The sequence below is a fragment of the Phyllobates terribilis genome, unplaced genomic scaffold (assembly GCF_046119375.1).
Source record: "Phyllobates terribilis strain yellow unplaced genomic scaffold, ASM4611937v1 Scaffold_5__5_contigs__length_657084704, whole genome shotgun sequence".
In the NCBI taxonomy this organism is placed as follows: Eukaryota; Metazoa; Chordata; class Amphibia; order Anura; family Dendrobatidae; genus Phyllobates; species Phyllobates terribilis.
Window position 1 is genome coordinate 82,773,481 of NW_027362765.1, and position 27,887 is coordinate 82,801,367.

At 39.7% G+C, this 27,887-nt stretch overlaps 2 protein-coding genes across 13 annotated transcripts in view; one reads left to right on the forward strand and one right to left on the reverse strand.

The window, feature by feature from the left end:
* The window catches only part of ARHGAP44 (Rho GTPase activating protein 44), a 134,398-nt gene extending 122,190 nt beyond the window's left edge, over positions 1-12,208 (forward strand). For 8 of the 11 annotated variants that reach the window (XM_073682439.1, XM_073682446.1, XM_073682443.1 and 5 more), the window contains 4 exons: positions 1,166-1,600; positions 5,331-5,464; positions 5,615-5,962; positions 11,709-12,208. In XM_073682439.1, the coding sequence (XP_073538540.1) occupies positions 1,166-1,600; positions 5,331-5,464; positions 5,615-5,962; positions 11,709-11,851 (1,060 nt within the window). In that variant the 3' untranslated portion in view covers positions 11,852-12,208. Of the gene's footprint in view, positions 1-1,165; positions 1,601-5,330; positions 5,465-5,614; positions 5,963-6,264; positions 6,317-11,708 lie in introns of all 11 variants that reach the window. The other 3 variants (XM_073682449.1, XM_073682450.1, XM_073682445.1) reach the window with 2 other exon arrangements.
* A 2,375-nt stretch (positions 12,209-14,583) lies between these two features.
* LOC141272118 (testis-expressed protein 47-like) lies at positions 14,584-25,512 on the reverse strand. 2 transcript variants are annotated; one of them, XM_073682451.1, is made up of 9 exons: positions 25,363-25,512; positions 24,946-25,077; positions 24,780-24,833; positions 23,856-23,928; positions 22,683-22,777; positions 22,216-22,280; positions 21,156-21,357; positions 20,498-20,654; positions 14,584-18,044 (listed from the first exon to the last, which is right to left on the reverse strand). In XM_073682451.1, exons 2-9 carry the CDS (start codon positions 25,066-25,068, stop codon positions 17,986-17,988), a joined length of 828 nt encoding a protein of 275 aa, XP_073538552.1. In that variant the 5' UTR covers positions 25,069-25,077; positions 25,363-25,512; the 3' UTR covers positions 14,584-17,985. The 2 variants fall into 2 exon arrangements, with proteins under 2 accessions (XP_073538552.1, XP_073538553.1); XM_073682452.1 differs by lacking the exon at positions 24,780-24,833.
* Between the last annotated feature and the right edge of the window lie 2,375 nt (positions 25,513-27,887).

The following is a 27,887-nucleotide window of genomic DNA, read 5'->3' on the forward strand; positions in this document are numbered from 1 at the left end:
ATTCCTTTGATTTGTGGGTTAGCATACACCTTCCTGCAACGTTAGAATGTCTATTTCCTTTTTTTCTGGATTACAAAAACATTTATAGCCATTTTTGTTGGGTAAAGTTGTTAAAGGGGTATTCCCAAAATCAAAAGTTATCCCCTATCCATAGCAGTCTAACCCCCAGAGATCCCAAGAAATGAATGGTCCTGACATGCACATGCTCAGCCTCTGCCTATGTGACTGTCAGAGACATCCAAGAACAGTGCTCTGCCATTTCTGACGTTCCAGCAGTCGGACCCCCAGCATTCAGTATGTTAATGGATAGAGGATAACTAAGTTGTGAGAATACCCATTTAAACAAAGGGCACCTTGGGTTAGCATCTCTTTCTAATCATATCCAAAATCGATTTGACAACACTTTACTTAACTTTTCCTAACTTTTGAGTTTCATTAACCAGCAGAGCTGCGCTCACAATTCTTTTTGGCATAACCCACAAGTTTAGGTTGCAGACCAATACTCAGTTTACAGACACAGATGTAAAGAAATGTGACCTTATGCACCCACCCTGTTATGCACTAACAGGAAACCATCAGAATTATGAATACAGCTCTGGAAGTATTTGTACAGCATTATATGTAGATTTATACTGTGTGATTTGAAGCTTTTTAGTATAATTTTTCTAGAATTCATCTCTTTTTATGTAACAATCCATCTATTAACTACAGAAAACCGGTTAGTTACGATATCAACCATTGCTCAAAATTGGCAAAAACTGAACATAAAAAGAACCCTGCATATGTGCCGTTTCCGTATTCATGTGTTGTGTGAAAAGTGAATTGCATGTCTCGTGACTTTGTTCCATTCGCTCGACTAGTCATATCTGTGTTTGTGACCGTCTGTGCTCCCGTCTGTCGCTGACCTTGACATGACATCATCCGCACTTTCCGATACCTGCAGAGCGAATGGCTTTCCATGCAGATTTTTTAAACAAACCTCCTCACCATCCTAACGCGTTTCGCACTTCATGACCACTTTTTATTCTCTTGTTGGGTTCTTCCGTGTACAAATATTTTTGCTCTTGTCTTCTGTTTCTATTTTTTTTTTTTTATTTTATTTTTTTTTAATTTTGTTGTTCCTGTGTTCCTTTACCTCTGCCCCTTTCCCCTCCATCGAGTACAGCGGAGATGAGATTTCGCCCCAATGGTCGGATACCTGTTACAACTATCCTTCCCCTGAAGAAGACAGACCCCTCTCTTACCCAAGCTCACAGCATCCTACCCTCCTCCATCCTCACCCTCCAAAAGCTCCACCATCTGCCAGGCCTGATGCCACCTCTACCTTTCGGTGGTCTGGGTACAGCCAAACTTTGCCTCCTTCTCCTCCAAAGCTTGACATAAACTCAAACCCCAAACCTTGCTTTTTACACCTCACTAAGCAAAGCTCCCTCACTGAACCTCACGCTTCTGAGCCTAATGTTTCACCCCTCTACATCAAAACCCCACTCGTCCTAACCAAACCCGACCCATCTGGTACACCTAACCTTCCCACTATGTCAGCCTCTCCCCCGTGGCTCAGCTGTTCCTGCGCTCGAGACAAGGGAACCAAGCTGACTAGGTAATTCAATACAGGTTTGATATATGTCATTGTAAAAACTGCTGCTCCATGGGAAAAAGGATGTTGCATTGAAAGACTTGCTTAACAAAGGAAAAAAAAATAAAAAAAATATATACGCATTGCCAGGTAATCATCCAAACAGCCGAGATGAATTCAGCAGTTTTTCGGTGGCTTCATTTTAAGACTGCAGCAAATTCCCCTCGAGGGCCTTGTGAAGCTTAAAATATCCACCAAGTATGAAGGAAATAAATTTCCCTGCTAAGGGGACAAAATGACTCAGCTGCATGAGTCAGCCCTACAAAGATGGATGCCAACCTCTTATTCCGAAATAGAAAAAGAGAAAGTTGAAAAATTCTCGAAAAATGAGAAATGATGCCAGGGATCAAGAACCTTGGAGTCTTTCACGTGTGAATAGATTCCATTAGAGAACTTTTTGAGGACCCTATAGGTTCACGATTCTAAGTTACTTGATGATAACTTTTACCTGGTCTTCAAAAAATTGGATGTCAAGTAGAGAAATTGGCCTAATGTAACGTAAACTTGGGCTTTAAGTAGACCATTTGGTCCAAATTGCATAAAAATGGGCGTCAAGTAAACGAATTGGCCAAAGTTACATAAAATCGAGTGTCAAGTAGACCAATTGGCCCAAGGTATAAAAAATCTTTTGTGGGAGTCCTTTGGTCAAAGTGTCTAATATAGTCATCTTGTTAAAAGACTAATTTATTCACCTTTCATCTTTAGACTTTAAATTACATTAAATAAAACCTGTCTCTAGGTGAAAAGTAGCCAGTGTTTGCTCTTATTTTATTCTAGATGCTCCCCTGAGTATTCAGTTTTTTTATTTTTTTAAATCCGCCATATGGTTCCAGAGATATTGGCCTTTTTATTAAGTGTTTTTTTATGTTCCAAGGGAACGTTGCTCATAGGGTAATTATGCAGAGGAGCCTAAATACGCGCCCCTGAGGATTTTGTATGCCACGCCTCCTTGTAAAGACCATAAAAATAGCAAATAAAAAGGCCCATATCTCTAGAACCGGATGATGGATTTTAAAAAGTAAAAAAGCGGATTACTCCGGGGAACAGCGGGAATAAAATAAGAGCAAAAACTTGACACTTTTGACCTGGAATCAAGTTCTCTACTTGGACAATGCCTGCTTATTAGAATGGTTGCTTGACAATAAGTTGATTGTAAATTGTCTGCCTCCTGAAACCAGTCAGTGATGAGATGTGATCTGTGTGGAAGTCTTACAGTAAGTGCTCAATTTCTCTGCAGCGCCACCTAAGGTGAAATGACACATTTCACATCAGAGAGTGTAATGCAGGACAGGTCCTTTAGACCAGGAGACGCTCTTTGTACCTGCTTCTACTCTGAACAAGAAATCAGGATCCTGGACAGAGGACCATTACTATTCATTTCCTAAAACGGTTTATAAAAAAGGAGTTTTTCTCCGTAATAGGAATTCCTACCTTCAGTGGAGAGTTAGAATTCCCACTTTAGCAGACTGAAGACTTTCTTTACAACGGTCATTTTATAGGTGGTAGCTTGTAGTCTGCAGGTGGATTTACAGGGGAATTTGACTTCCCCTATATTACTTCATCTATACTATTTCCACTAAATTCCTAAAACTAGGTCAAAATAGGTCTTTAAACAGGATTTCTCATCCAAGACTGGTCAGGGGCTCCCCAAATGTTCTGTAGTCTAAGAGGTTTCTTCTCTTGATCCACTGATCGGCACTTAAAGGGATTGCCTGTCTTATTCAATTCATTTTTAAATACTAACATTTTTGTGTTAATAAAGAAGGGAGTTTAGAGCCTTAATTACCTTGAGCAATAAACAACTACATGAAGCGACTGTCACTGGAGGACTCATCACGACTACGACCATGTTTTACACAGTGCAGTATGCAATGCTTCATATGTCCTGTGGTGGCGCTGCAGGAAAATGTAACACTTGTTGCCAGGTTCTCTGCTGATGACTAAGGGTTCCAGGATTAATCAAATTATTTGTGGGAGAACCATCTAACAAAAAGAGCATGGAGAAAATGAACAATCTTTTTAACATGGCCATTTAGTAGGCACCATTGATCCCACAAGTTCGGCTTTGACAGGGCATTTCCTATTCTAAAATAACTCTAAAATCTAAATCAATTCTCAGTAATGCATGACCCAATTATAGATTTTCTTTGAGTGCCCCTATGACAAGTTTTTTTTAAGTGAGAATGGGGTAAGGTTCCCTGGAGTGACATTTTTAAGGTATTCTCTATGGTGACATTGGAGGATACTAGTTAAAATAGTTGAAAGTAGTACTTTTTGTATAAACTAGAGGGCACAATCGCACCTATGAAGTAGTCCCACAAAGTGCCAGTAAGGCCAGTTTTACAAGGCCGACATTCACTGTCTGAGTGTGGACCACGGGTCTCCTAACCCAAATTCAAAAGCCTCATATTTGCCCTTGAGGCTGTATTAATTTGGACCAGTAGACCCGTGGCCAATCTTGCAGTCAGACCATGAATGTCAGATGTATGAAACTGGCCTAAAGGGGCTGCAAGATAACTTGCTTCCTCTTCTCTTCCCCTTTTTGGGTGTTCTTCAGCCTAAAAGTAGACCTTTTACCAGGTGAAAAGTGTTTTGTTTTGTTCTTATTATATTCCCGCTGTTCACTTGTGTATTATGTTTTGTTTTTTTAAAATCTTCCATGCGGATTCGGTGTTACGAGCTTTTTTTATTTAGCAATACTTTTTATGTACTTTACTAAATGGGTGGTACTCATAGGCCAATAATGCAGAGCTATGCCCTCAAGAATCCTGTGAGCAACTGTGAGGTAAAGACCTTGGTAAAGAAGACCATAAAAATTTACACTGAATAAAAAGGCCCATATCTCTATCAGAGGAGCAGTGCGAATAAACTAAGACCAAAAACGAAACACTTTTGACCTGGTGATAGGTGCTCTTTAAGTCTGTAGAAAAAGGAAGAGGGATTTATTTTCTTGGTGCCGTTGTGCCTATTAGTTTATATTCTGAAATCTCCCTTCAAGAAAAACAGTCAAGTGCAACACAAAATCAAAGTTTTCGTTAGTTACTCAATCTTTGGAGCTGTAGACTTTACAAAACTTCATAGATATTTTCTCTAAACTTATTGCATGTTAAGATAAATCTTATTTATCTACCAGAAATTTCCATTCTTATTTGAAAAAAATGTAAAAAATTTAAACATTTAATTTTAGATCCACTTTTTCTTAGACTCATAGAGTAAGTAGTTAAATGGGTTTTCTAGGCTTAAGATATTGATGACCTATTTTTAGGAAAGATCATCAATATCAAATTTTTTAGGTGCCGAAACCCAGGAGCTTATATCAATCCGCTGTTATCAGCTCTGGTGGAGACCAGATATAAACATTGAACAAAACTTGTACAACTAAGTAGTGGCCATTCTTAGGTACTGCCACTCAACTCCTATTCACTTCAATTGGTCAGCGGCTACAATACAGTAAACTACTTTTGCTATTCTGTTCACCGTTTACATCTGAGCTCAAAGTACCTCGTGCTAGGAGTCGGGTCCCCACCAATTTCATACTGGTGACCTATCCTAAGGATGTTATTAATCTTAAGCCTGGAAACCCCTTTAAGATGTTTTAAAAAAAAATTCACTTGATCATTTGTGCTTTGTCCAAAGATAATTCACTCTAATTCCGAGTATCTCTTTTTACGAAGCTTGACATTTTATTTTGCAGTACATTGAAGGGGAAGGAGCTTTCTCCTGTATCTGGGCCAAAGGGAAGTCCTAGCACTGGTCATATGGTGTCTGCAGGCGGAATGGGGCTGAACCAGCTATCGACAGAGCAAAGTCCTCATTCTCTTAGGAAAGGTACATTTGAGATGCAACTTGGTAGGTAGCGGGAGAGGATGACGTAAGATGGTCCTCTCCATACAGACCCAATACAGTCATGCCGTTGTGAATGGACAATGTTGACCTCATGTAACAATCCTTTTATTTTTATTTTTTTTCTGTCCATAGTGTCTAAGAAACTAGCGCCTGTTCCACCCAAAATCACGTACACTCAGACAGGGGCAGTTTCAGATCAGTCAACGGGTCAACCTTCTCCCATCAGTCTTTCCCCAACCCCTCCTAGCACCCCTTCACCCTATGGACTAAGCTACCAAGGTTCTCTTGCTTTGACACCGAACCTAGCGTCTCCTCCTTCTGTGACCAGCACTTTAACAAAATCCCGTCCTACTCCCAAACCAAGACAGAGACCCTCACTCCCCCCTCCACAGCCTCCCACAAGTCAGTCTGCTTCCAGTCCTCAGTCTTCAGAGAACAGTATCTTAGATGGCCTGTCTCCTGGAGATAGTATGTCTACAGGTAAGTAGTCCTCGTTGGCATGTGTCTCCCACTATACATTTATATCTAAAATTATTATTTTTTTCACAACCAGATGTAATAATTGTTTTTAATTTAAGGGAGAAAATATAATGCCAACTTTTTTTTTTAAGTAATTTTCTATATATTTTTTTTAAAAAATGCCCATTTATTTCATTGTTCATTTCCCACCAACTATAGCACTAAGCGTTTTGTTTATTGTTTTTTTTTTGTTTTGTTTTTGTTTTCTTTTTATGTTGTGTTCCCTCTGTCTCCCCTCGTTCTCCCTTCCCGTTTCCTCGCAGCCGTTTGACGTGAGTGGCGCTGTGTTGGATATGTGTGAGGGGGAATCTCCTGGTAAGCTGGAGCTCCAACCATTTCACACCCACCTTAACCATATGCTACCAGCAGTCTTGAGCAACCAAAATGCAATATTGTGCCAACCATTTTTGTCATCATGTTCTCTCTAGCACATGCACAGATCATCATAGTTCCATATCATTTTTATTTTATCTGTCTGAAATATATTAAAAAAAAAAAGCTCCAACTTTTTAAACCATTTCTCAGTTAAAATTTGCATATAATGTTGAGTTACGTCATGTCTTATACTCCTGTCACATCCAAAGCTAAAGTGACTGTTACAGCTAAGCAATGAAAAAATGTTTACATTTTTTTTCTTAAATTAATAGTACATGTGAAAATAAGAAACTTTGTGATATGTCTTGTTAGAGAAATCCTCTTCTTTTTCATCCTGGACTAATCTTTCATTCTCAATATTTTCAATTAATGGGTAAAATCTGTCTTTAGTAAATAAAGAGTTTCCCATTACTGAGATAGGAGATGACAGTTGGTGCTCATACAGTTCTATGGAGAAATGAGACCTGGCAGCAGAATGTCTGTGTCAGCCTCTGGCTCCTCCATAGAATTTTAAAAGCATCAACTGTCAGCTTCCATGGAGGAGGGAGGAGCTAGAGACAGACACAGACATTCTGCTGCAAGTTCTCCTGAAATTACACATTTCTCCATTGAATGTTATGAGCACCAACTGTCATCTCAGCAATGGGAAAGTCTTTATTCACTAAAGACAGATTTTACCCGTTAATTGAGACTGAAACATCAGTCAAGGAGGAGAAAGAAGCAGATTTCTCTGATAAGATATAATACAAAATTTCTTATTTTCATGTGTACTATTGATTTATGAAATAAAAATTAAAACTACGATTACTCTTTAAGGTGACAACACAAAGTCAACCATAACCACTGACTATCTAATATCTATTGGGATATCCAGACTTTCCCTGAGGGCAAAGAAGGATCAAACATGTTGGATTCAACAGGCCTAATCCTTTTTTTCCCACAGGAGATAAAGAAAAGGAGTATGGGGAGAGGGGAAGAATAGTTGTCAGCAGAAGGAGTCTTAGGCCAAAAATTCTCTTGTCAGTCTATTGAGTGGAGATAACCATAGTCTGTTACCAATGTCAAACATCAACATTTTGAAGACCTCTCTGGATGTGACTCGACTATAGCACATAACTCAAGATCAGTGAAGAAAAATTGTGTCATGGTATAAATCTGGACAACCACCCACTAATAGAGTTACCAAAGAAAATAATCCACAAAAAATTTGGGCTAAGAACCTCCAAGCTCAGTAGCAGGTGGAGTGTCTAGGTATAGTCACTCTCGGCACTTTGCAGGTAGTTCTTGGGTCTGTTGTGCTTGTGTTAGAGGGCATCCCTCGTCTATACAAAAAAAACAAGATGCCCACTCTATAATCGGATTTGGTTGCCCATCACTGCTGCACTGTTGCCTATTTTCCCGTGTTCGGTCAATGCTTCTACACATAGCTGTCTCAGAGTCCCGATGCCAACATTTTTTTTTAGTTATTTTTCTCATGAGACTTTTTGAAAATGAACATGCAGTCTGCTGCCCATCACTGTAAGTTCACGATCATACATGGCACCGCTCTACACCATGGCATGTTCATTTTCAAGAAGGCTCGCCTTTAAGGACCACGAACTCTAGACGGCTGTATGTACGACCCCAGCACTAACTCTCCTACCGGCAGCAGCCTTCGCATGAGTCTGCAAGCCAAAAAAAAAACTGCATGGCTTGGTCTCTCTGGTCTCTCTTAACGCTTGCCCCCCCCCCAAAAAAAAAATGTCCACCAATGCAAGGCCCCTATTGAGCCAATCTGTAACGGTCTACCCCTTGTTTCCAGACGTTTTGCTCGTTCCGTTGCTTGTTGAAGGCTTTGTCTAGTTAGACGTGTCGGTGACATAGATGTCTGGGTCTTTTTAGTGTTGTGTTGGTTGGAGTTTAATTATTTTTGTGGTGTCGGTGGTATTAACACATATCAGGAGTTTTAATTGTAGGGGGTTATCGACTTTAAGGGGCTATGCATGATGAGAAAAACATGGTGGCTTTTTTTTTTTCTTCTAAAAAACAGCGCCACAACTGTCCACAGGTTGTGTGTGGTATTACAGCTCAGCTATATTCACTTCAGCTGCAATAGCAGGCACGATCTTGTGGACAGATGTGGGGCTATTTTTGGAAGAAAGCAATAATGTTTTTCTAACCCTGGGCAACCCTTTTAATAGAAAGTTATGGGAATACATGCTTGGTAACTTTATACGGATCAGCAGCCGTAACTGTAATTTAATAAGCCTCATCTGTATACAGGGGCATCCAGGGAACATGCAGGTCATGCGATCCCGGCTTCCGTGAACATAATTTTTGTAAAAATAAATACATTAAAAAAATATTTCATACAAATCTTTTTGAACCCATTTTTTGCCTGCTAGAAATAATAATTTTTTTGTCTCAGGTTCTTATGTACTAATGTATTTATAATGTATAGAATAGTTGCTATCTCAGGAATCCAAAAATTGCCCGATGCCAGCAATTTTTGGCAGCTTTACCCTAGTCCTGTTTGCTCTGTATACGAGTGATTATCACATATAAGCAGTGGCTGCATGCATTTAGGAAATTAAAGGGGTTTTCCACTACTTTAACATTGATGGCCTACCTTTAGGATAGGTCATCAATGTCTGATCGGTGGGGGTGCAACACTCGGCACCCCTGCCGATCAGATGTACCCGGTGTGTCGGCCAGAGCTGCTCAGCACAGCTCCATCATCTCTATATTGGCCACGGCCGGGTACGGCACATCCGCCCCATATTCAAATCATTAGGGGGGCGGAAGTGCAGTACCCAGCCGCGGCCACTATTCCTTCGACTGAGCTGTGCCGCTCCATAACTGAGCAGTTCCGGCTGCCGCCAACAAGGGGGAGCAGCTGATCGGCTGGGGCGCCGAGTGTCGCACCCCCACCGATCAGACATTGATGGCCTATCCTAAGGATAGGCCATCAATGTTAAAGTAGTGGACAACCCCTTTAAGTATGATGTAGCAACATCAATGCCGATTTGTGCATGTATGACTACACTACACGTGGCAGAATTAAAGGGATAATTTGGGAGATAAATAAAAAGGTAAAAATAGAATATTTTTGTCCTGCCCTGTCGTCCCTACAAGCATATACAAATTGAAAAAAATATCTGCTCGATTTCCACCAATTGGAAAGCCATAAGTATCCTACAAAAAGAAGGGGTAGACATAAATGTAAAAAAAAAGTTTAAAATGCAGTATTTAAATTATAGGGGTTTTTGGCTACATCATACAAATAAAAATATTAATAAATAAATTTATGATAAGCATATTGAGGACTGTGAGGGAACAGGTCGGTTGAGGATAGATGGGAAGTTGTAGACTTATTGCAGCATGGCAGAGGTGTTGTTGGTCGGCAGATCCGATGACTTTACCCTTGTCTTTCGTGTAACAAGGGTAAAGGCTAGAAGGTTTTTATTTGCTTTCATAAAATTTATAGATGGACTTGGGAAAATGTACTTTAATCATTGGCTACTGTGGACATTATACACACATGGACAAAATTGTTGGTACCTTCTGGTAAAGTAAGAAAAGCCCACAATGGTCACTGAAATAACTTGAAATTGACAAAAGTAATTTCTAATGTAAATTTATTGAATATCAGTAATGAGAATCAAACTTGGCTTTTTTGGCTCAACAGAAAAAATCAACTTATAACCCTGGCCTGGACAATATTGTAATATGTTCCACAACCTTTTGAGGCAATCACTGCAACCAAACGATTTCTGTAAGTCTCACTGAGATTTCTGCCCCCGTCCACAGGTATTTTGGTCGCTCCTCATAAGCATACTGCTCCTTGTGTCTCAAGTGTGAAGGCACCTTCTCCAGACTGCAGGTTTCAGCTCCTTCCACAGAAGATCAATAGAACTTAGATCAGGGCTCATAGAAGCCACTTCAGATGGGACCGATGCTTTGTTCTCAGCTGTTCTTGGATGTTTTTAGCTTAGTTTTGGGTCATTATCCAGGTAGAGGATCCATGACCTGAGACTCAGACCAAGCTCTCTGACAATCGACAGCGCAATTCTCCAATGCTTTGATAGTCTTGAGATTTAATTGTACCCTACACAGATTGAAGACTTCCTGTGCCAGAGGCAACAAAGCAGCCACAAAACCTACCCAAGCCTCCTCCATGTGTCACAGGAGGTATAATGTTCTTTTCTTTGCTTCGTTTTTGCATCTGTGAACATAGAGCTGATGTCACTTGCCACAAAGCTCCAGTTTTGTATCATTTATCCAAAGAACATTCTCCTAGGAGCTTTGTGGCTTGACAATATGCATTTCGGCAAATTGCAGTCTGGCTTTTTTATGATTTGCTTTCAACAGTGGTTTCCTCCTCGATCATCTTCCATGAAGTTCACTTTGGCCAAGACAGCAATGGATCATGCGATCTGACACGGACGTATCTAGACCTTGTAGTTCACCGCTAATCTCTTTGGAAGTTGTTCTAGGCTCTTTGGTTACCATTCGTACTGTCAGTCTCTTCAATTTGTCATCAAATTTCCTCTTGTGGTCACGTCCAGGGAGGTTGGTACAGTCCCATAGACCTTAAACATCTGAATAACATGTGCGACTGTAGTAACAGGAACATCAAGCTGTAGAAGATAGTCTTATAGCCTTCACCTTTAAACATGTTTGTCTATAATTCTTTTTCTAATCTCCGGAGACAATTCTTTCCTTGGCTTTCTCTGTTCCATGTTCAGTGTGGTACACACCAGGATACCAAACAGCACAATGACTACTTTTCACCCTCTAAATAGGCAACTGACTGATTACAAGTTTGTAGACACCTGTGATGCTAATTAAAAGACACACCTTAGCTTCACATGTCCCTACTGTCAACTTATTTTCAATCTTTTCTAGGGGTACCATCATTTCTACCCAGTCCATTTTCATTTCTTTTTGTGTTTTTTTCTGTTGAACCACAATTCAGAAGCAAAATCTGATTCTCATTAGTTGATATTCAGGAAATCTAAACGGATAAACAGCATAAAAAATTGCTGTAACAAAAACAGCCTGTGTGAAAACCACCTTGGACAAGTAAATTAAAGATAAGCTAATTTAGTGAAATTGTGTATTCAGTTAAAGTATTTCTTAGGTTAGTGATAGAAAAAAAGACTGCCAAAATTGTGGACAAGTCAACGGAAACTAAAGGTCGCTTAAAATTGGGGTTCACGAATGCTGTATCCATTGTAACCACATAAATAAAAAAATTCATGCATCCAAAAAGCTGGAATCGAGCAGCTGAGTAACAAAATTGAGACTAATATATTACTAATATACAACATCCTGCTCATTGCTTTTCCAGATATCATCCATTTTGACATTCCATCTATTCTCATTGAAATCGATACTGCCTTGCAACGTGATGCCATGAAACAGGAACAGCAGAGGCGCGCCGCCGAAGGCAGGACGGAATCAGATGAAGAATCGGAGAGCACGGCCCTCTGACACTAAGTTCAATTTGTGCCCACTGCGATCAACAGCCAAACTTGTGCCAATCTGTATATGAGCCCTAGTCTGCCTTTGTTCAAGGATATTTTTTTTTCTAGCTTTGCCCGATAGGGCTACAAATATTACATTTCCCACTAGGAGAAAAAAAAATATGGACACTAGAAAAAAAAAAAAAAAGATTCCCTTTTGAAATCCTAGTACATATGATATTCTTGGATCTTCCAAGCAAAGTTATTGTTTTTTTTTTGTTGTGCTTTTTACAAATTGTGACAAGTCCCTGATAGTGTTGAGCGAGTATGTTCTGTTCAGAGTATGCTCGGGCCGAGCTCCGAGTATTTACAGCTGCTCGGTGATATGGTTAAATCTCTCCCGTGTGCATGATTTGCAACTGTTTGACAGCTTTAATACATGTGAGGAATGTGTAAGAAATAGACATTCCTCACATGTATTAAAACTGTCTAACAGTTGTAAATCATGCACACGGGAGCGATTCAAACATATCACCGAGCAGCTGTAACTACTCGGAGCTCGGCCCGAGCATACTCGGCGAAAGGGTTAACAGAACATACTCGCTCAACACTAGTCCCTGACCATTGACAGTCTTTATAGAAAAGTTTCCTTATAAATGCGGCAGTATATGGTTAGGTTTACACATCCATCATTCACAGTCCGAGTATGGACCACGATGTCAGCTGGTCTCTTGACTAGAGGTGGTGCGCATCTCGGTCCATCAGCCACAACAGTAATCTGTGGGCGTGAGACGGGAGCCAAGAGAACCCGCCTGTTATCTGAAGGCATCTACGGCTCTTCTTTAGATTAGCCTGCCTTTCATTGTTGCAGTGTGACGCACTTGTGCTGTCATGCCAGGCCGCCTAATCAAAAGAAGAGCCTCAGATACCATCAGGCAAGAGGCATTTCTCACAGCTCCCATCTAGCCGTCAAAGATTGCCACCGTGGTTGATGGGTCAGGAGTAGAATTGGTATGAATCGATTCGCAGGACCCGATCCAAGCGCAACAGCCTCATATGCACATGAGGAATACAAGGCTGTTGCGTTTGGGTCAGTCGACCCAAGACTGGTCCGTACTCAGACGTACCAACTTTACTTCTGACCCAAGCTCAACAGCCTTGTAGGCATATATGAGGAATACAAGACTGTTGCGTTTGGGTCAGTCGACCCAAGGTTGGTCCGTACTCAGATGTACCAACTTTACTAATGACCCAAGGTCAACAGCCTCATAAGCACATATGAGGAATACAAGGCTGTTGCATTTGGGTCAGTATTTCCAAGGCCGGTCTGTTCTCAGACGTACCAACTTTACTCCTGACCCAAGGTCAACAGCCTCATATGCACATATGAGAAATACAAGGCTGTTGCGTTTGGGTCAGTCGTTCCAAGGCCGGTCCGTACGCAGACCGTGAATGTCGAATCTGTGTAATCGGCTTAAGGCCATGACCCTTTATAGCTGTGACTACGTCCTATGTGGGAGTTGATTTTTGTTTTTGTAGTTGATCTTTTTGGTTATGCAGGTTTTTTGTTGCATTGTTTGACTTAGGGTTTCCAAGCACATTAAAAAAAAAAAAAAAAAAAACCTGCTATAAATAACTCTACAGAAAAATGTAAAAAACAATGGTGCCAGTAGACACCTATTTGTTTCATCCCTGAATATTAACAAAAATTCACTGAAAATCTAAGCCTAAATAAAAATATAACAAACAAAAATTGTGTCAGGTGACACCTTATTTTAGGCCTGTACAATAAAATCTAGGCCCAATTAAAAATGTGAAAAAAATTTGGAGTCGGAAGACACTTACCCCTGTATATTTAAAAAAGTTCCCAAAGTACCTAAGCTTAATTAAAAGTATAAAATAAAATGCTGCCTGAAAACACCTATTTATTTCAACCAGTATATTGAAAACGTTCTGGAAAAATATAAGCCAAATTCAAAATTTCAGTCCATATAGAATTAGATAACAAAAAAAATTCTCAGTGGTTGATATGGATGGAGTTTTATTTTTTCCTCGCTGATAGTTTTATAATTTTCAAAAACTCATGGATGGAGTTTTGTTAACTTTCTAAGGGCGTCCAATTGTGTTCATCTAGTATTTTGTCTACATTTTTTTTTGTGTGGAGTATGCTCAAAACTGTATTTCCTAGAAAAAAAAATTCTCCCACAAATTAAAAAAAAGGCAATTTCCCTGAATTTCATTTTCAATTTGGAATATAAAAAGTCTAAAAATGTACTACCACTATAATTAAAATTTTCAAAAAATTAGAGCCAACAGCAGTGCCAAATTATTTATTTATCACGTCATTTATCCACATTATTTATCCATGTCATTTTCAGAAGAAAAACTGAATTTAAAAAACTAAAAAAAAAATAAGTATAAAATAAACCCTAACCATGTAATTGGTTTATCTATATTAAATTAATTATTTTTTATTTTTCAAATTGAGGTTTTAATTAAACTTTACACACATTAATAAAAGGAGATTTTTTTTATTACCCATTTCACATCAGGAAAAATTTGAAACACCCATTAAAGAGCATTTATACTATATGTGAAAAATAAAATATGCTGCCTGTAAAAAATTTTTAAGGATAGATTACCTACAAAGATAATTTAAAAATGAGTTACCTATATCATAATGTGAGGTTTCTAAGGCCTGGTTGATGGGATTCGTTAAAAGAAAAATATTTTCTAAAAAAAAATTACTATATATAGATATCTATGGAGAAATTGCTATATAATTTTTTTTTTTGCTTGTGTATGCGTGAGTGTATGAGGTAAGGTGTTTATGGTCTATTATAGGAAAGATATTGAATAATGTATATATGTATTTGTTATCTATATAAGATTCTAATGTATAATTGTAAAGAAAGGGAAAAATACAGCTCTATCAGGCCGTATTTTCCAAAAATATATGTAAATAGTTAGAAAAAGAGTTCATCGTTCCCGCTCTCATCTCCAATTTTATATATATTTTTCCTGTCACACTGAAATGTTTACATTTTTTCTCAAGCAATGGTTGTTCAATATATAGAAAACTGTATTTTATTTTGTTATTTTTTAATTTTGGATTATTTTTTTTTTTTATGTTTGTGAACAAACTTACCAAATTTTGGTAAAATTTGTCAATGTAAGAATTGTGAATTTGCCCATTGGAACAAATAAATAATTCAGATTAAAACTGGAAAATTCCCTTGAACTGTTCCCTTGCTCATCGGCCCTTCTCCAACCTGGACTTACGGGAAGAGTAAATGAAAATTAGAGTAGAATTTTTCCCCTTCATCCAAAAAAGAAAAGACTGTGGACAATACTCTTCTGGAATCTATGAAAACTATTCAAAAAACGCTATAAAATTGATCATCGCGGTTATGTTAAAACTGAAGAAACTTGCAAATTTGGGGTGAATTTTGAACAATTTTTTCCAAATTCAATATTTTACCACCCTGTATGTGTTACCTATGGAGGTTCTTATGCACAATTTTTAAACCCTAGTGGCACCATATCCGTGTAAAACCGTATCGTTGTACAGAACTACCGACCATGTATGCAACACGTCAACGGAACACCCAAGACTTTATGATTATGCACCGCTGAAAACATAACGTCAACTTTTTAGCATTTCGGCGTGTACAGTCTATGAATTTCACGTGGGGCAATGCCCTCCAATGTTGTGTCTGAACATGTGATAATCCTGCCAATTACTATATTGTATCTGTGCGTACACATCTGTGGTAACACCAACAGGACCGAAACCATAGCTTCCCTTCCTCTCTCCCCAAGAGTCAATGCTCTAAAGTTGTCTTTCTTTTTATATATAAAAAATACATAAAAATAAAATAAATATGTATTAAATAAAACAAGTTTCATGATGGATTTGTTTTTACTTTCTTAAAGGAGTTGTCCACTAATAGGAAAACCCCTTATTGATCTAAATGTTTGCCCCTGTTAAAATAAAAACACCTATTCTCACCTCTCTTGACGCCAACATTGTCGGCACTCGCGTTCCCAGGGTTCACGTGAGGATGTTACGTCACGTGAGCCCTACAGCGGCATGGGAGATGAGTGTAGTAATTTTTATTTTGACGGGGGCAAACATTCAGATTGAGAAGGGTTTGCCCAGTAGTGGACAACCCCTTTTACTTACTATATAGAGGTATTGGGGTATCTTTGATATCCAGGTTACATATCCTGTCTTGCTTCAGGCTACACAGAATCCAATTTTTTTATATTTAATAAAAATATTTTTTTGACCAGTATTTTTATACTACCACCTTTGGAACAGGTTTAAGTTCGCATATAGTTTTTCAAACATGATTTTTTTCTAATTATTTATATTTTTATTGCAGCATGCAAGGCAGTTTTCTTCATTGGAAAGTTCCAATTTTTTCCATAACGGTTTCTGTAAAAAGTTAAAAAGCAGTTCTAGCAATAAGGAAAATTGTAATAAGATCTTTTAGAGCTATGCTAACTCCAATTTAAAAGTTTCTGGGATTTACATCCTGTGAGAATAGAAAAATTACACAGGAATGTGATCTCCGACATTCTCCGAAAGAGTTCCGGAGTATTTGTTCATTTACAGCCATCATGAATATCGGTGTTCCATACATAAATTCAGACGTTTCTTACATAACTGTAAATAGCAGAATTCATAGATGCATAATGAGTAAAGACACTCCCTGCCCAATCTGATTTTCATGGTGGACACAATGGCGAAGGTTGAGAAACTTTTTTTTTTTCTCTACGCCTCCGAGAAAATCGGATCCTGCTCCGATCAGAGTGCGATTAGCATAACTGGACCGATTTTCTCGGATGGAGAGGAAACGGTTGTGTGAGCCTAGCCTTACTCTAATAGATCCATGATTCCTAAGCATTTACATTTAACAAATGAAAATCTTTTCAATAGTTCTTGAACTTTGTCAGAAATCATTTACTGTATTTTTCAAACTATAAGACGCACTTTTTTCCTCCAAAATTTTGGAGGAAAATGGGGGGTGCGTCTTCTAGTCCAAATGTTGGGGGGGTATATGTATATACTGTGTGGGGTGTGGGATGTGGGGGGAGCGGTAGCGGCGAAGGAGCGGGGCACAGGAGGCAGCAGCAGCCTGCATTGTCCCCGCTGCTAAAGAAAATGAATATTCACTGCTCCCCACGCCAGTGGGCATGGGGAGGGGTGAATATTCATTCTCCTTAATAGCAGCACACATGGGCGTGGGGAGGGTATGAATATTTGTGCCCTTTAATAGTGAGCACACGCGATCGCCCGGCAGCAGCAGGAGCCGCACTGTTGCTACGCTGTGTGCTGCTATTAAGGAGCATGAAGTTACTGCTCCCCGCGCATACAGTCCAGGCGTGTGGAGCAGTGACTTCCGGCAGCTGATCTCTCCTTGTGAGCCGCGCATGGTAGTGACGCCATGCGCGGCTCACATGGCGAGATCAGTGAGGGCAGACAGGATGCAGCGCTGGTGGAGAGAGAAGAAAGGTGAGTAGGAGTGTTTATTTTTTTTTTTATATGCAGTGTGATGGGGATTAGGGGGACCAAGCATACCAGGATAAGGATGAGGGGTGCCATACATACCAGGATAGGGATGAGCGATATCATGCATACCAGGATAAGGATGAGGGGTGCCATACATACCAGGATAGGGATGAGGGGTGCCATGCATACCAGGATAGGGATGAGGGGTGCTATGCATACCAGGATAAGGATGAGGGGTGCCATGCATATCAGGATGGAGGGGAGTCATGCATATCAGGATGGAGGGGTGCCATGCATACCAGGATGGGGATGGGGGCCACGTATAATAGGAAAGGGGGGCATATATGTCAGGAAGGGGGATATTATCAGAATTGGGGGACATTACCCCTATACCAGTGTCAGCAGCAGACCCCCTCCCCCTTAACAGTGCATCGTGACATTTTTTGCTTACATTTTTTTTCTATTTTCTTCCTCTAAAACCTAGGTGCGTCTTATGGTCCGGTGCGTCTTATAGTCCGAAAAATACAGTATGTAATTTGATCATGGACAAAACTTCTATTTATGGAACACTGAAAAAAAAAATTTTCAGTAAAAAAAATATAATCTGTCCCCAATTAGTATTACGAATAAAAATTTAAATTTTGTCATTGAAAAGATCGGGTCTTCAAAGGCTTCAATTGAACAGGGGTCGGCCAAACACAATCTGTAAGAAAAACAAAAAATTAAATGATACTTGACTTTATATGACCAAGTAAAAGATTTTTTTTTAGTTTATGACTTGTCTGATGCCTGAATTTTTTTAAACTGAAAATTTTTAATGTTTTTTTTTTGTTGTTTAAATTTTTTATATTTTATTTTAGAAATCTGGATTTTTTTTTGGGGGGGGGGGGAGCTTAAAAGTGAACAAATGTAAAGATCTTTATCACTAATAAAAGGTACCCCTACAATCCAGAGAGCTGTCTCACAATTGGCCAATAGCTATTTTTCCTGACTTCCCGTTTTCCTATAGGGGACAGGGAGTAAGCCGCGGTCAGACGCTTGTGGCAACTGCTTATCTAGCAGAAAAACAAAAAAAATTTGGCTTTGAATAAATAATGCCCAATTCTTATCTCCCCCAACATGATCTGTTCAGTGAGAGCTGGTCAGCAGAAATTGCGGGGTCTGGCCAGCATTAATGGGTATGGGGACCCTTCATCTGTTGTCTGCTAGATGGGTTTTGGTGAGTTTACCCAAGAGGAGATACATTTTTTTTATTCTTAATCACAATGATTAAAAAACATTCTAAAGTAGATGAGGCTTTAAGGCTGAGTTCACATGGCCTTTTTGAAAAAAATATATTTTTTTTCATTTGAGATGTGGTGTGTATTTCTTATTGGGAGATCAGCAACCAAAAATGTTTAAAAAATGCACAGTGTGAACGCAGCCTATACAGGAAAGGAAGGATGGTTAAAGGGGTTGTCCACAACTAAGATATTGAAGACTTATCCTTAGAATAGATCATCAATATCAGATCGGTGGGGGTCCAGCACCCAGCACCCCCAGGTCCGGATGTATGCAGTATACAGAGCTGGAAAAGCACAGCTCCATACACGATGTAGTGGCCTTTCTCAGTACTGCAGCTCAGCTCCTATTGAAGTGAATGTGATCTAGGCTGCAATACCAAGAATGGCCACTGCACAGTAAACTGAGCTGTAGCGTTCTAGCTCTACCGGCTGCAGTGTTGGACCCCCACTAATCAGATATTGAAAACCTATCCTGGACAACCCCTTTAAATCTTGAAATGGGATATAAAGCATTGCCTTTTGAATCCATGTGTCCTTAATGATATCGATATACTGTATATCTGTAACCACATACAGTAGTCGGGGGTTAACATATGGACTTTTCGGCAGATAGTCTATTGTTAGATGAGGACAGCATGAAGCTATGGTAATGCATCTACTGAAGAACAGCATGCTGGGAGTTAGTCTTTTGAGACATTACATTACCTCCCCAGCAGATTTCGGAAACCTACACCGTGGTCTGGTTTAAACTTGAAAACACATGTCCTTTAACCAGACAAACAGGTTTAGAAAAACATAGATAAGACTCAGCACCTCCGAACTCCATTAACAACTTAGTATTTAGCTTAAAGCGCACCTGTCAGCAGGATTGTGCTCAGTAAACTACGGTACATACACTATCAGGTTGGCGACATTACACTGATTAATATGATACCTTGGTTGATGAAATCCGTCCTGTGGTTCTTGTGTAATCTTTACTTTCAGTTTGGAGATAATGATATGCTCGTTCTTCGGGGCGGCCAGTGGGGGGTGCTCTATCTGGTGCTCTGCTTATATATTCATCTGTATGCTATTATGACAGCTCACTGAGCCTTCACTGACCTGCCTCCTATTCTACCTAGCCCCGCACTACCAGATGCATTATGTAAAGTAGGAGGCAGGTCAGTGAAGGCACAGTGAGCTGTCAAAAGAGCATACAGATGAATATATAAGCAGAGCACCAGATATAGTCCACCCCACAGTCTCACCCCAAAGCACAAGCATATCATTATCTCCAAAGTGAAATTAAAGATTACACAAGAACCACAGGACAGATTTCATCAACCAAGGTATCATATTAATCAGTGTAATGTCGCCCACCTGACAGTGTATGTAGTTTACTGAGAACAATCCTGCTGACTGGTGCACTTTAAGCGGACTCACCAAATATTATTTATTAAGACTCTCTGTATCAAACAGTAAAAGTTAATACCGCCCACTAAGATCCTTCATCCCTAAATTACAGTTTTAGGGAAATCTTTACTAAGACCTCAAATTCAGTAACTTCAAAATTTAAATTTTTTTTTTATATAAAATTGTGCAAACGAGGCCCAAAAATATGTTGAAATCTGTATTTGATATGATGATGTGGTGCCACCTGCTGGCAAACTACTCCAATGCAGCTCCCATTTTTTTAAATTTACATTTTTTAATGACCCCCATAGGATTGTCTTATGGTCTCATTACCAGGTATATTTGTAGTTGTCAATATCCCGTTTTGTTATGGAGGTCTTAATGTCATGTTCTGTAAAAACTAATGCCCTAACCCCAGCTACCCAATGTGTGGACTGACGTCCTGCTTCCAGGAAGGAACCTCCTAGGTTCTGGGACTTACCGGAGTCCTGTATTATATATAGAGGGGTGTCATACATCTTCAGGAACTGTTCTGCTGTAAGCAAATTTTTACATTGCAAGAGGTGCATGATGGAGGCCTGTGGGATGATCAGCTCCGGGACCTTCTCAAACACAGAGTCTGGGATATTTTTGGAGCCCTGAAAATGTTAATTTAAAAATTAAATAATTGGTTACCCTGAGGGTTATTAAACATCTGGAAAAAAAAGACTGAGGGATGCTTAAAGTGGTTGTCCAGGCTTGAGGCTCAAGTCCGGAGTCACTTTAAGTGACTGTAGACTGTGAATCCTCACAGCGCGCACTATCAGGATTCTCTGGGTGCGGGCGGGTGCGTGACTGCAAGTATGTGATTTGCATACATGGTCACATGCCAACTAGACGTAAGCAGCTTTGAGTGAGGCCGGACATGTCTAGTTGGAATGTGTCACATTACTGCCCGCTCCCAGAGAATCCTGACAGCGTGCACAGTGTTCTGTGCAAGGATTGAGACGCAAAAATGGACAGCCCCTTTAAGACAAAGATTCCAATGGGATTTTTTTTTCTTAAATGGTATTCTGCTTTTTTAATTGTGCTTTGTTTCATTTTGGATTAGATTTGCAGCTAGTTTTGACTTATTCACCCCACCTTTTCCCCCCACAGACCTTGGGGTATTTTGTGAGGTGCTTCCCAATCTTCAGCATCTTGGTCAGACACTCACTGATGATCCCCTCTGTGGCCTCCTCGCTGAACTTCTCTCCCAAATACTGACCAGGAACATTCAAAACTTTGGAGCTCCACTGGCTAAAAAGGCGACTGGGGATGTTATGAGACATCACTACAATTTTAGGGTCCAAAACAAGCGCCCTGATAGGGAAAAAAATACATCTATGAATAGCATGTGGTCATAACAAAATAGGTCTCAAGGGTTTTTATCTTAAAGAGGTAGCCGTAGATGGGTCGATTTCCCATTGGCACAAGTCTGATTCTTCTAATTTTTCAACATCAGAAGCAATAAAAGAAATCCTCATTGGGGTAGTCACATCAAATGTGCATTTAAAGAGGACCTTTCACTGACTCCGTTTTTAATTTATATCTGCTGCTTCCCTAAGGGTTTTGCTTTTTTCTTTTGTAAAATTCGCCTTACAGTTCTAAAGATATGGACCTCCTCATTTGGTGCAATCAAGGTAAACATGAGGAGCAACCTAAAGACACGCCCCAGAGGATCCTTGGAGGTACGCCTCATGGTCAAGACCATAAAAATTAACTCTGGAGCTGTATGGGCTATGGTTTAATAAAAAATTAAAAGAATGGAAAACCCAGGAGATCCCTTGTCACCCTAAAAAAAAATTAAGGTAAAATGAAAAAATACTTTAAAGGCCAAAAAAACAGCCTGGTCTTCAAGGGGTGGTCCAGGATTACATAAACATCGCAGATTTATTCCGGAAACAGGGCCAGGCGCATTATGGATTGCAGATCAGTTCCATTGAAGTTAATTTGGCTGAGCTGCAGTACCACACACCACCTGTGGACAGGCGTGGTGCTGTTCCTGGAAGAAAGGAGCCATGTTTTTCTAATACTATACATCTCCATTAAAAGGTATTTTAAGAAGATTTGGAGAGGGGTCTGATGAAACTTTCTTGGCGTTTTATGAAAATTGTGTAAATTTTGGTTATTACCCCCAACCCATAATCCAGATGTCCCATATCGCAGTCAACTACTCACCTGTCCCCTTGTTTCGTCATTCGTTGAAGATCCCGGATGACACAGTAGAGGACATCTCCACTAGACTGAAATAAAAAGTGTCTCGTCTTAGGAGTATTTCTCGAAATCCAAGACGGTATATGTGTAACCTACCGAAAGTCAGTAACATGATGGGAGATGTAGTATAATGAGGCCATTTTGCCACCGAAAAAAATAAAATAAAAAGAGTTTGGACCCCAAACTAAAATCTAAAAGTACAGCTTGTATCACAAATAAAAACAAGCCTCATACATCTCCAGTGACAGAAAAATAAAAAATATATAACTCTTGGAAGGCGAGAAGGAAAACTCAAAACAGGGCCCAGTGGGACTCCGTCTCTCAAAGGCCTGTATGGACCTGAAAGCCGTCTCTGTCCCGGCCCTATCAGAAGAACATCCTAATATTCGGCCTTTATGGTAGGTACTCCCTTGAATGGGGTCGTTTCTTACCTCCACACAGTGGATGGTGTACGCAGGATACAAGAGCAGAAGACCGGTGACGTTCTCGCCCTGATTATACCGCTGAAATCGCTTCTCCCAGTATTCTATGATACGAGATATGAATTTTGTGTCAGACAACAACATCACGAAGGTATGGGCAACATCGAAAAACTAGCGACATCTTTGACTCCCAACTGTCGAGCCAATAAAGCAGATCTTTGGGACCACCAGTAGATATAGAACATTGACCTTAATGGGTTATTCCGGCTCCATACTGGGACAGCAATGTCACAACCACCAATACCTGCTGGTACACCCATCAAAAGGTATTGGATATTGTGCATGTTCTCTATCCTAATGGCTAGGACGGGTGCTCGATATCTGCCAGTCACACACATGTTCCAGCAGGTATCAGTGAAGGCAACGTCAGCGGCCCCGATAAGGAAGTAAGTGGGACCGGACTAACCCTTTAAGGTCCCTCATACCATGTCTAGGTCCTCTCCGATGGCAGAAGTCAAAGAACAGGATGTGTCGGATAGATTAGCCCCCAGACTTCTTGGCCTACTCGGCCAAATGTGCATGTACATGGTGGATCCGAGAGGAATAATAAGTGTTCAGTCGGCACAAATCTGGGCACCTTTAGACCATCCACTCGCTAGTATTTGACCACATGGTACTTAGGTGAACCTCGATTCTACACAAAAGTAGAGTCTAGCCATTACCCCATTAGATCCATGTGTAACTGATCTATGGGTAGGATTAAAGGGGTATTCCCATCTCCAAGATCCTATCCCAATATGTAGTAGGTGTAATAATAATGATATTAGCAGATACCTCCAATTAGAAATTTAGTATAGTTCTCCTGATTAGCAATGTTGCTTACCTCTTGTGCAGGGCATTGCAGTAGCTTGGGTATCTATGGTTACGACCACTCAGAGTGACAGTTAGTTGCTAATGGTCGTGTAACTATGGATATCTAAGCTACTGCAATGCCCTGCACATGAGGTGAGCGACGTAGCTAATTGGGATTACTATACTACATTTCTATTGAGCTGTAGGTTCTTGATTCTGGCACTGGCTGCCATTGCGAACCAAAATACCATCCCCTTTGCGTGCCCCAAAGTATTTACACATGATCACCCCTACGAGGAATGGACACTTGCTGTAATTCACCTTATTTACCTCCAAGGTCTCTCTTATCAGCCATATTTGGGGAAATCTTAGACACAAATATCAGCCGGTGCAGAAGTGATTTCTAGATAAAATATAAATATTATAATCATATGCAAAATTTCAAGATTTTTATTCCAATAATCAATACTTCACATGAAATTAAGCATCTTTGTAATATATCTTATCAAGGAAATCTGCTTATTTCTCCCCCCGGACTGATATTTCACTGTCAATTCATGGGTAAAGTCTATATTCAGTGAAGACAGATTTTCCCATTACTGAGATAGGAGATGACAGTTGGTGCTTTTAAAATTCTATGGAGGAGGGAGGAGCTAGAGGCAAACACAGACATTCTCCTAAAACGACAGTTGCAGTTCTCCATAGAACTTTATGAGCACCAACTGTCATCTCCTATCTCAGTAATGAGGAAATCTATTCACGGAGGACGGATTTTGAGAAAGTAAGCTCAGTCCAGGAGTAGAAAGAAGCAGATTTCTCGGATAAGATATATTACAAAGTTGTCTATTTTCACATATACTATTGCTTTATAAAAAAAATAAAATAAAATGACAGTTACTCATTAACCATAGGTTCCAAGTCAATATTTACTTTTAGGGTTTAGTGAAAGGCACAATTATGTGCGGTATTTAGTGCCCGATAGTGTTATCATAGGGACAATAAGCTGCCAAAGTATAGGGGCAGGAAGTACCGTCATTAGTACACCGGTAGAAAAAAAAACACAGAAGACTAACTACAAATTCCACAAAGGGACCACAACTCTACTGACTTTTAGGGGGTTGAATACATTTGCAATGCACTATAGTTTATTTTATGTCCATGGAAGAATATGAAGACAAACACATTGTCTAAGAAGTTGCATAACATAATAAATATAATAATAATATAATTATGAAAACGAAAAAATGCACTTACACAATGGCAATTCCTATAGACACCACCAGATGGCACAATCAAATTACATAGACCCTATACATGCACAGAATTGAAATTAGCAAAAAAAAAATTTAAAGGGACCCCATGCTTAGCATCTGCAATCCTACCCCCAATAACCTTGTACAAAAGTGAGCACAAGACTGACCACATCATCTCGGGCATTTAAGACCATCCGCTTGTTGAGCAGCTGATGAAAGTAACTTGTTTCTAATCTTTCTGGAGTCGGCTCTGGCTTCCACGACAGCACCCTGGCCTTCCTATCCTCCATTGTCAAAAGCTAGCATAAAAAAGAATAAAAAGAATAATTAAACTATAATAAATATTAATATATATATATATATAATTTATTTATTTTATTTTTTATTTTTTCCTTTTTTCCTTAGCACTAATTAAAAACAAATCTCTTTTTCAATCTATGATCAGTTAATATAAGAAAAATGAGAATCAGAATGTAGTAAAAACTTTATACAAAAAATATATAAAATGCAATATCTAAAATGATAGAAAAAATGCAATAGTTAAAATAAAAGTTAAACTGAAATAAAAATGTAAAAGGGCTTACTTTAAAAGTAAAACGGAGATGTAAGGTCCATGTTTCAGAGTGAAGTGAAATTTGCCAACACCCTAATTATTTACGTTTGTGGTATCTCAGCAACAGGACGACTGACCTCCCGCTCGGATTTACTGCTCCTTTGTATGGTTTGTTAGCATTTTCTGTTGCCTTCCAGCCAAACCGCTGTTGCTGAGTAACTCATGAATAGTTGGTAATTACCTGCGTTCCTGTGGCCTTGGCTTGATTTTTGTATTTGTGCTTCAATGTAAAAAAAAACCTTTTGTCATTAAATAAAAAAACATACAATAAATAATTGATTCTGTGCTATGGCTGGATCAGTATCTAAGTGGGTGGAGCATGACAGACCAAAGCACCGCCCCTTTAGACCCTAAGCAGGTGGAATATGAAAGACCTGAGTCAGGAGTCCACTATGCATCACATACATCCGGAGGAAATGAGAGTGTCCCACTTCCTTCCGGATATATGTGATTTGTCCGAAGACTGGGAGAATGAAGCCAGCTCTGATTGGCAGCAGGGATTGCGTGACATAAGAATGTTAAGCGATCCCCGGTAGAGCCAGTGCAAACATCGCTGGAACGGTGGTGGCGCCGGCGGTGAGTATAAGTTTTATTATTTTACTAGGGAAGAAACCTTCAGAAGAGGTTGCATTACAGATCAAAGTTAGGAGTCAAGCACAGCCCATTCAGGCCCAAGTGGGTGGAGTATGAAAGACCAAAATGGGTGGAGCATGACACATCAAAGTTAGGAGTTATGCACTGCCCCTTTCAGGCCCCAAGCAGAGAGACCATGACAGACCAAAGTTAGGAGTCATGCACCAACCCTTCAGGCCTTAAGCTTGACACATTAAAGTTGGGAGTCAAGCACAGCCGCTTCAGGCCTTAAGTGGGTGGTGTAAGACAGACCAAGGTGGACAAAGCATGCACTGCCCTATAAGGCCCTAAGCAGAAGCGGACCATGAAAGACCAAAGTTAGGAGTCAAGCACAGGCCCTTCAGGCACTTAGTGGGTGGAGCATGACACACCAAAGTTACGGCCTTTAGGCGCGGTGCATGACTCCTAAGTGGGTGGAGCATTACAAAACAAAGTTAGGAGTCATGCACCACCCCTCCAGGGCCTAAGTCAATGGACCATGACAAACTACAGTTTGAAGTCATGCACAGTCTCTTCGGGCCCTAAGTAGGTGGAGTATGACACAGATAAGTTAGGAGTCATACACCGCCCCTTCAAGCCCAAAGTGGGTGGAGCATGGCACACCAAAGTTAGGAGTCAAGCACTGCCCCTCCAAGCCCTATGTGGACGGACCATGACACACCAAAGTTAGAAGTCATGCCTCGCCCCTTTGGTCAAGCACAGCTCCTTCAGGCCCTGCATTAGGCTGCCAGGACATTCTAGGAGTTAACTTCTGGAACTTCGAACTACTGGAAAGCCATAAGTTGAGACCATCACACATTATGGCCACTTACATTATAATTCAGAAATAAGAAACAAGAAGAAACAGAAATGCAGAGAAAAAAAGCCACAAAAAATTCAATAAAAATATTTATTATTGCATAGAAATTCATCATAAAAACATTATTTTTTTGTACTTGCTTCTTACCAAAATATCTGCCTTCATAAGGCCTGTCCGGCAATAGACATTATATATCCATAATAAATAGACTTTACATTTAACTCTCCACATTTGAGAGACATTATATTTGCAATGCCTTTATCCATAATCCCTCAGAAGTTTAAACTGCACAGTTAATCATGGTGGCGGCCATTTTTTTGAATTATTATTTTATTTTGAATAATCCAGTAAAAAAAATCTCCCCAAAAAAACAACACCACACATGTCTATAGGTTGTGTCAGATATTGCAACTTCAATGGAGCAGAGCTGCAATACCACTCACAACTCCAAGTCAGGTGGGGCGCTGTTGTGAAGGAAAGCAGCCATGTTTTTCTAATTCTGGACAACCCCTTTAAAATATAAGTCCACCCCTGTGCTAGATTTCATTATTATTAAATCACCTGTACATGGTTTTATTACAATGGTGGGTTACAATGTAATTTTATAGATGAGGCTGTTGCCGAAGTTTATAAAAGTTGCATTAAGCAGGGAGTCTATGTAGTTTGGGGCGTGAGCGTACAATGCCCAGAAATCCGGTCTTAAAATGTTGAGATGTTTCGTAAAAACAGGCCTTCTAATAAAATATAAACACTAGGCCTCATTTATGAGAAGTGTCTTTGTTGCCTATAGCAACCAATCAGAGTTCAGTTTTCATTTCTCAAACTGCTCTGGGAAAATGGAAGCTGCGCTGTGATTGGTTGCTATGGGTTACAAAGGTAATTTCTCTTCTAGTTTTCCTAAATTGGGCCCTTCAGGAGGGGCAACCATTTTACGACCATATATTCAATTTAGTCTAAAAAACGGCCACCACCCATATGTAATTAGATATATTATATTTTCACATAGATGAAAAAAAATATAATTATTTATTAAATCCCTTCAAGGGGATAATGCCATTTGATTC

Bases quoted from the DNA above. Each gene is read 5' to 3' on its own strand.
- LOC141272118 (XM_073682451.1), bottom strand. From the start codon at position 25,068: ATGGAGGATAGGAAGGCCAGGGTGCTGTCGTGGAAGCCAGAGCCGACT. The intron at 21,358-22,215 runs GTGAGTAGTTGA...TTTCCCTATCAG, and splicing joins ATGACGAAACAAGGGGACAG to GGCGCTTGTTTTGGACCCTA. The intron at 20,655-21,155 runs GTCTGTGGGGGG...TAACATTTTCAG, and splicing joins ACCTCACAAAATACCCCAAG to GGCTCCAAAAATATCCCAGA.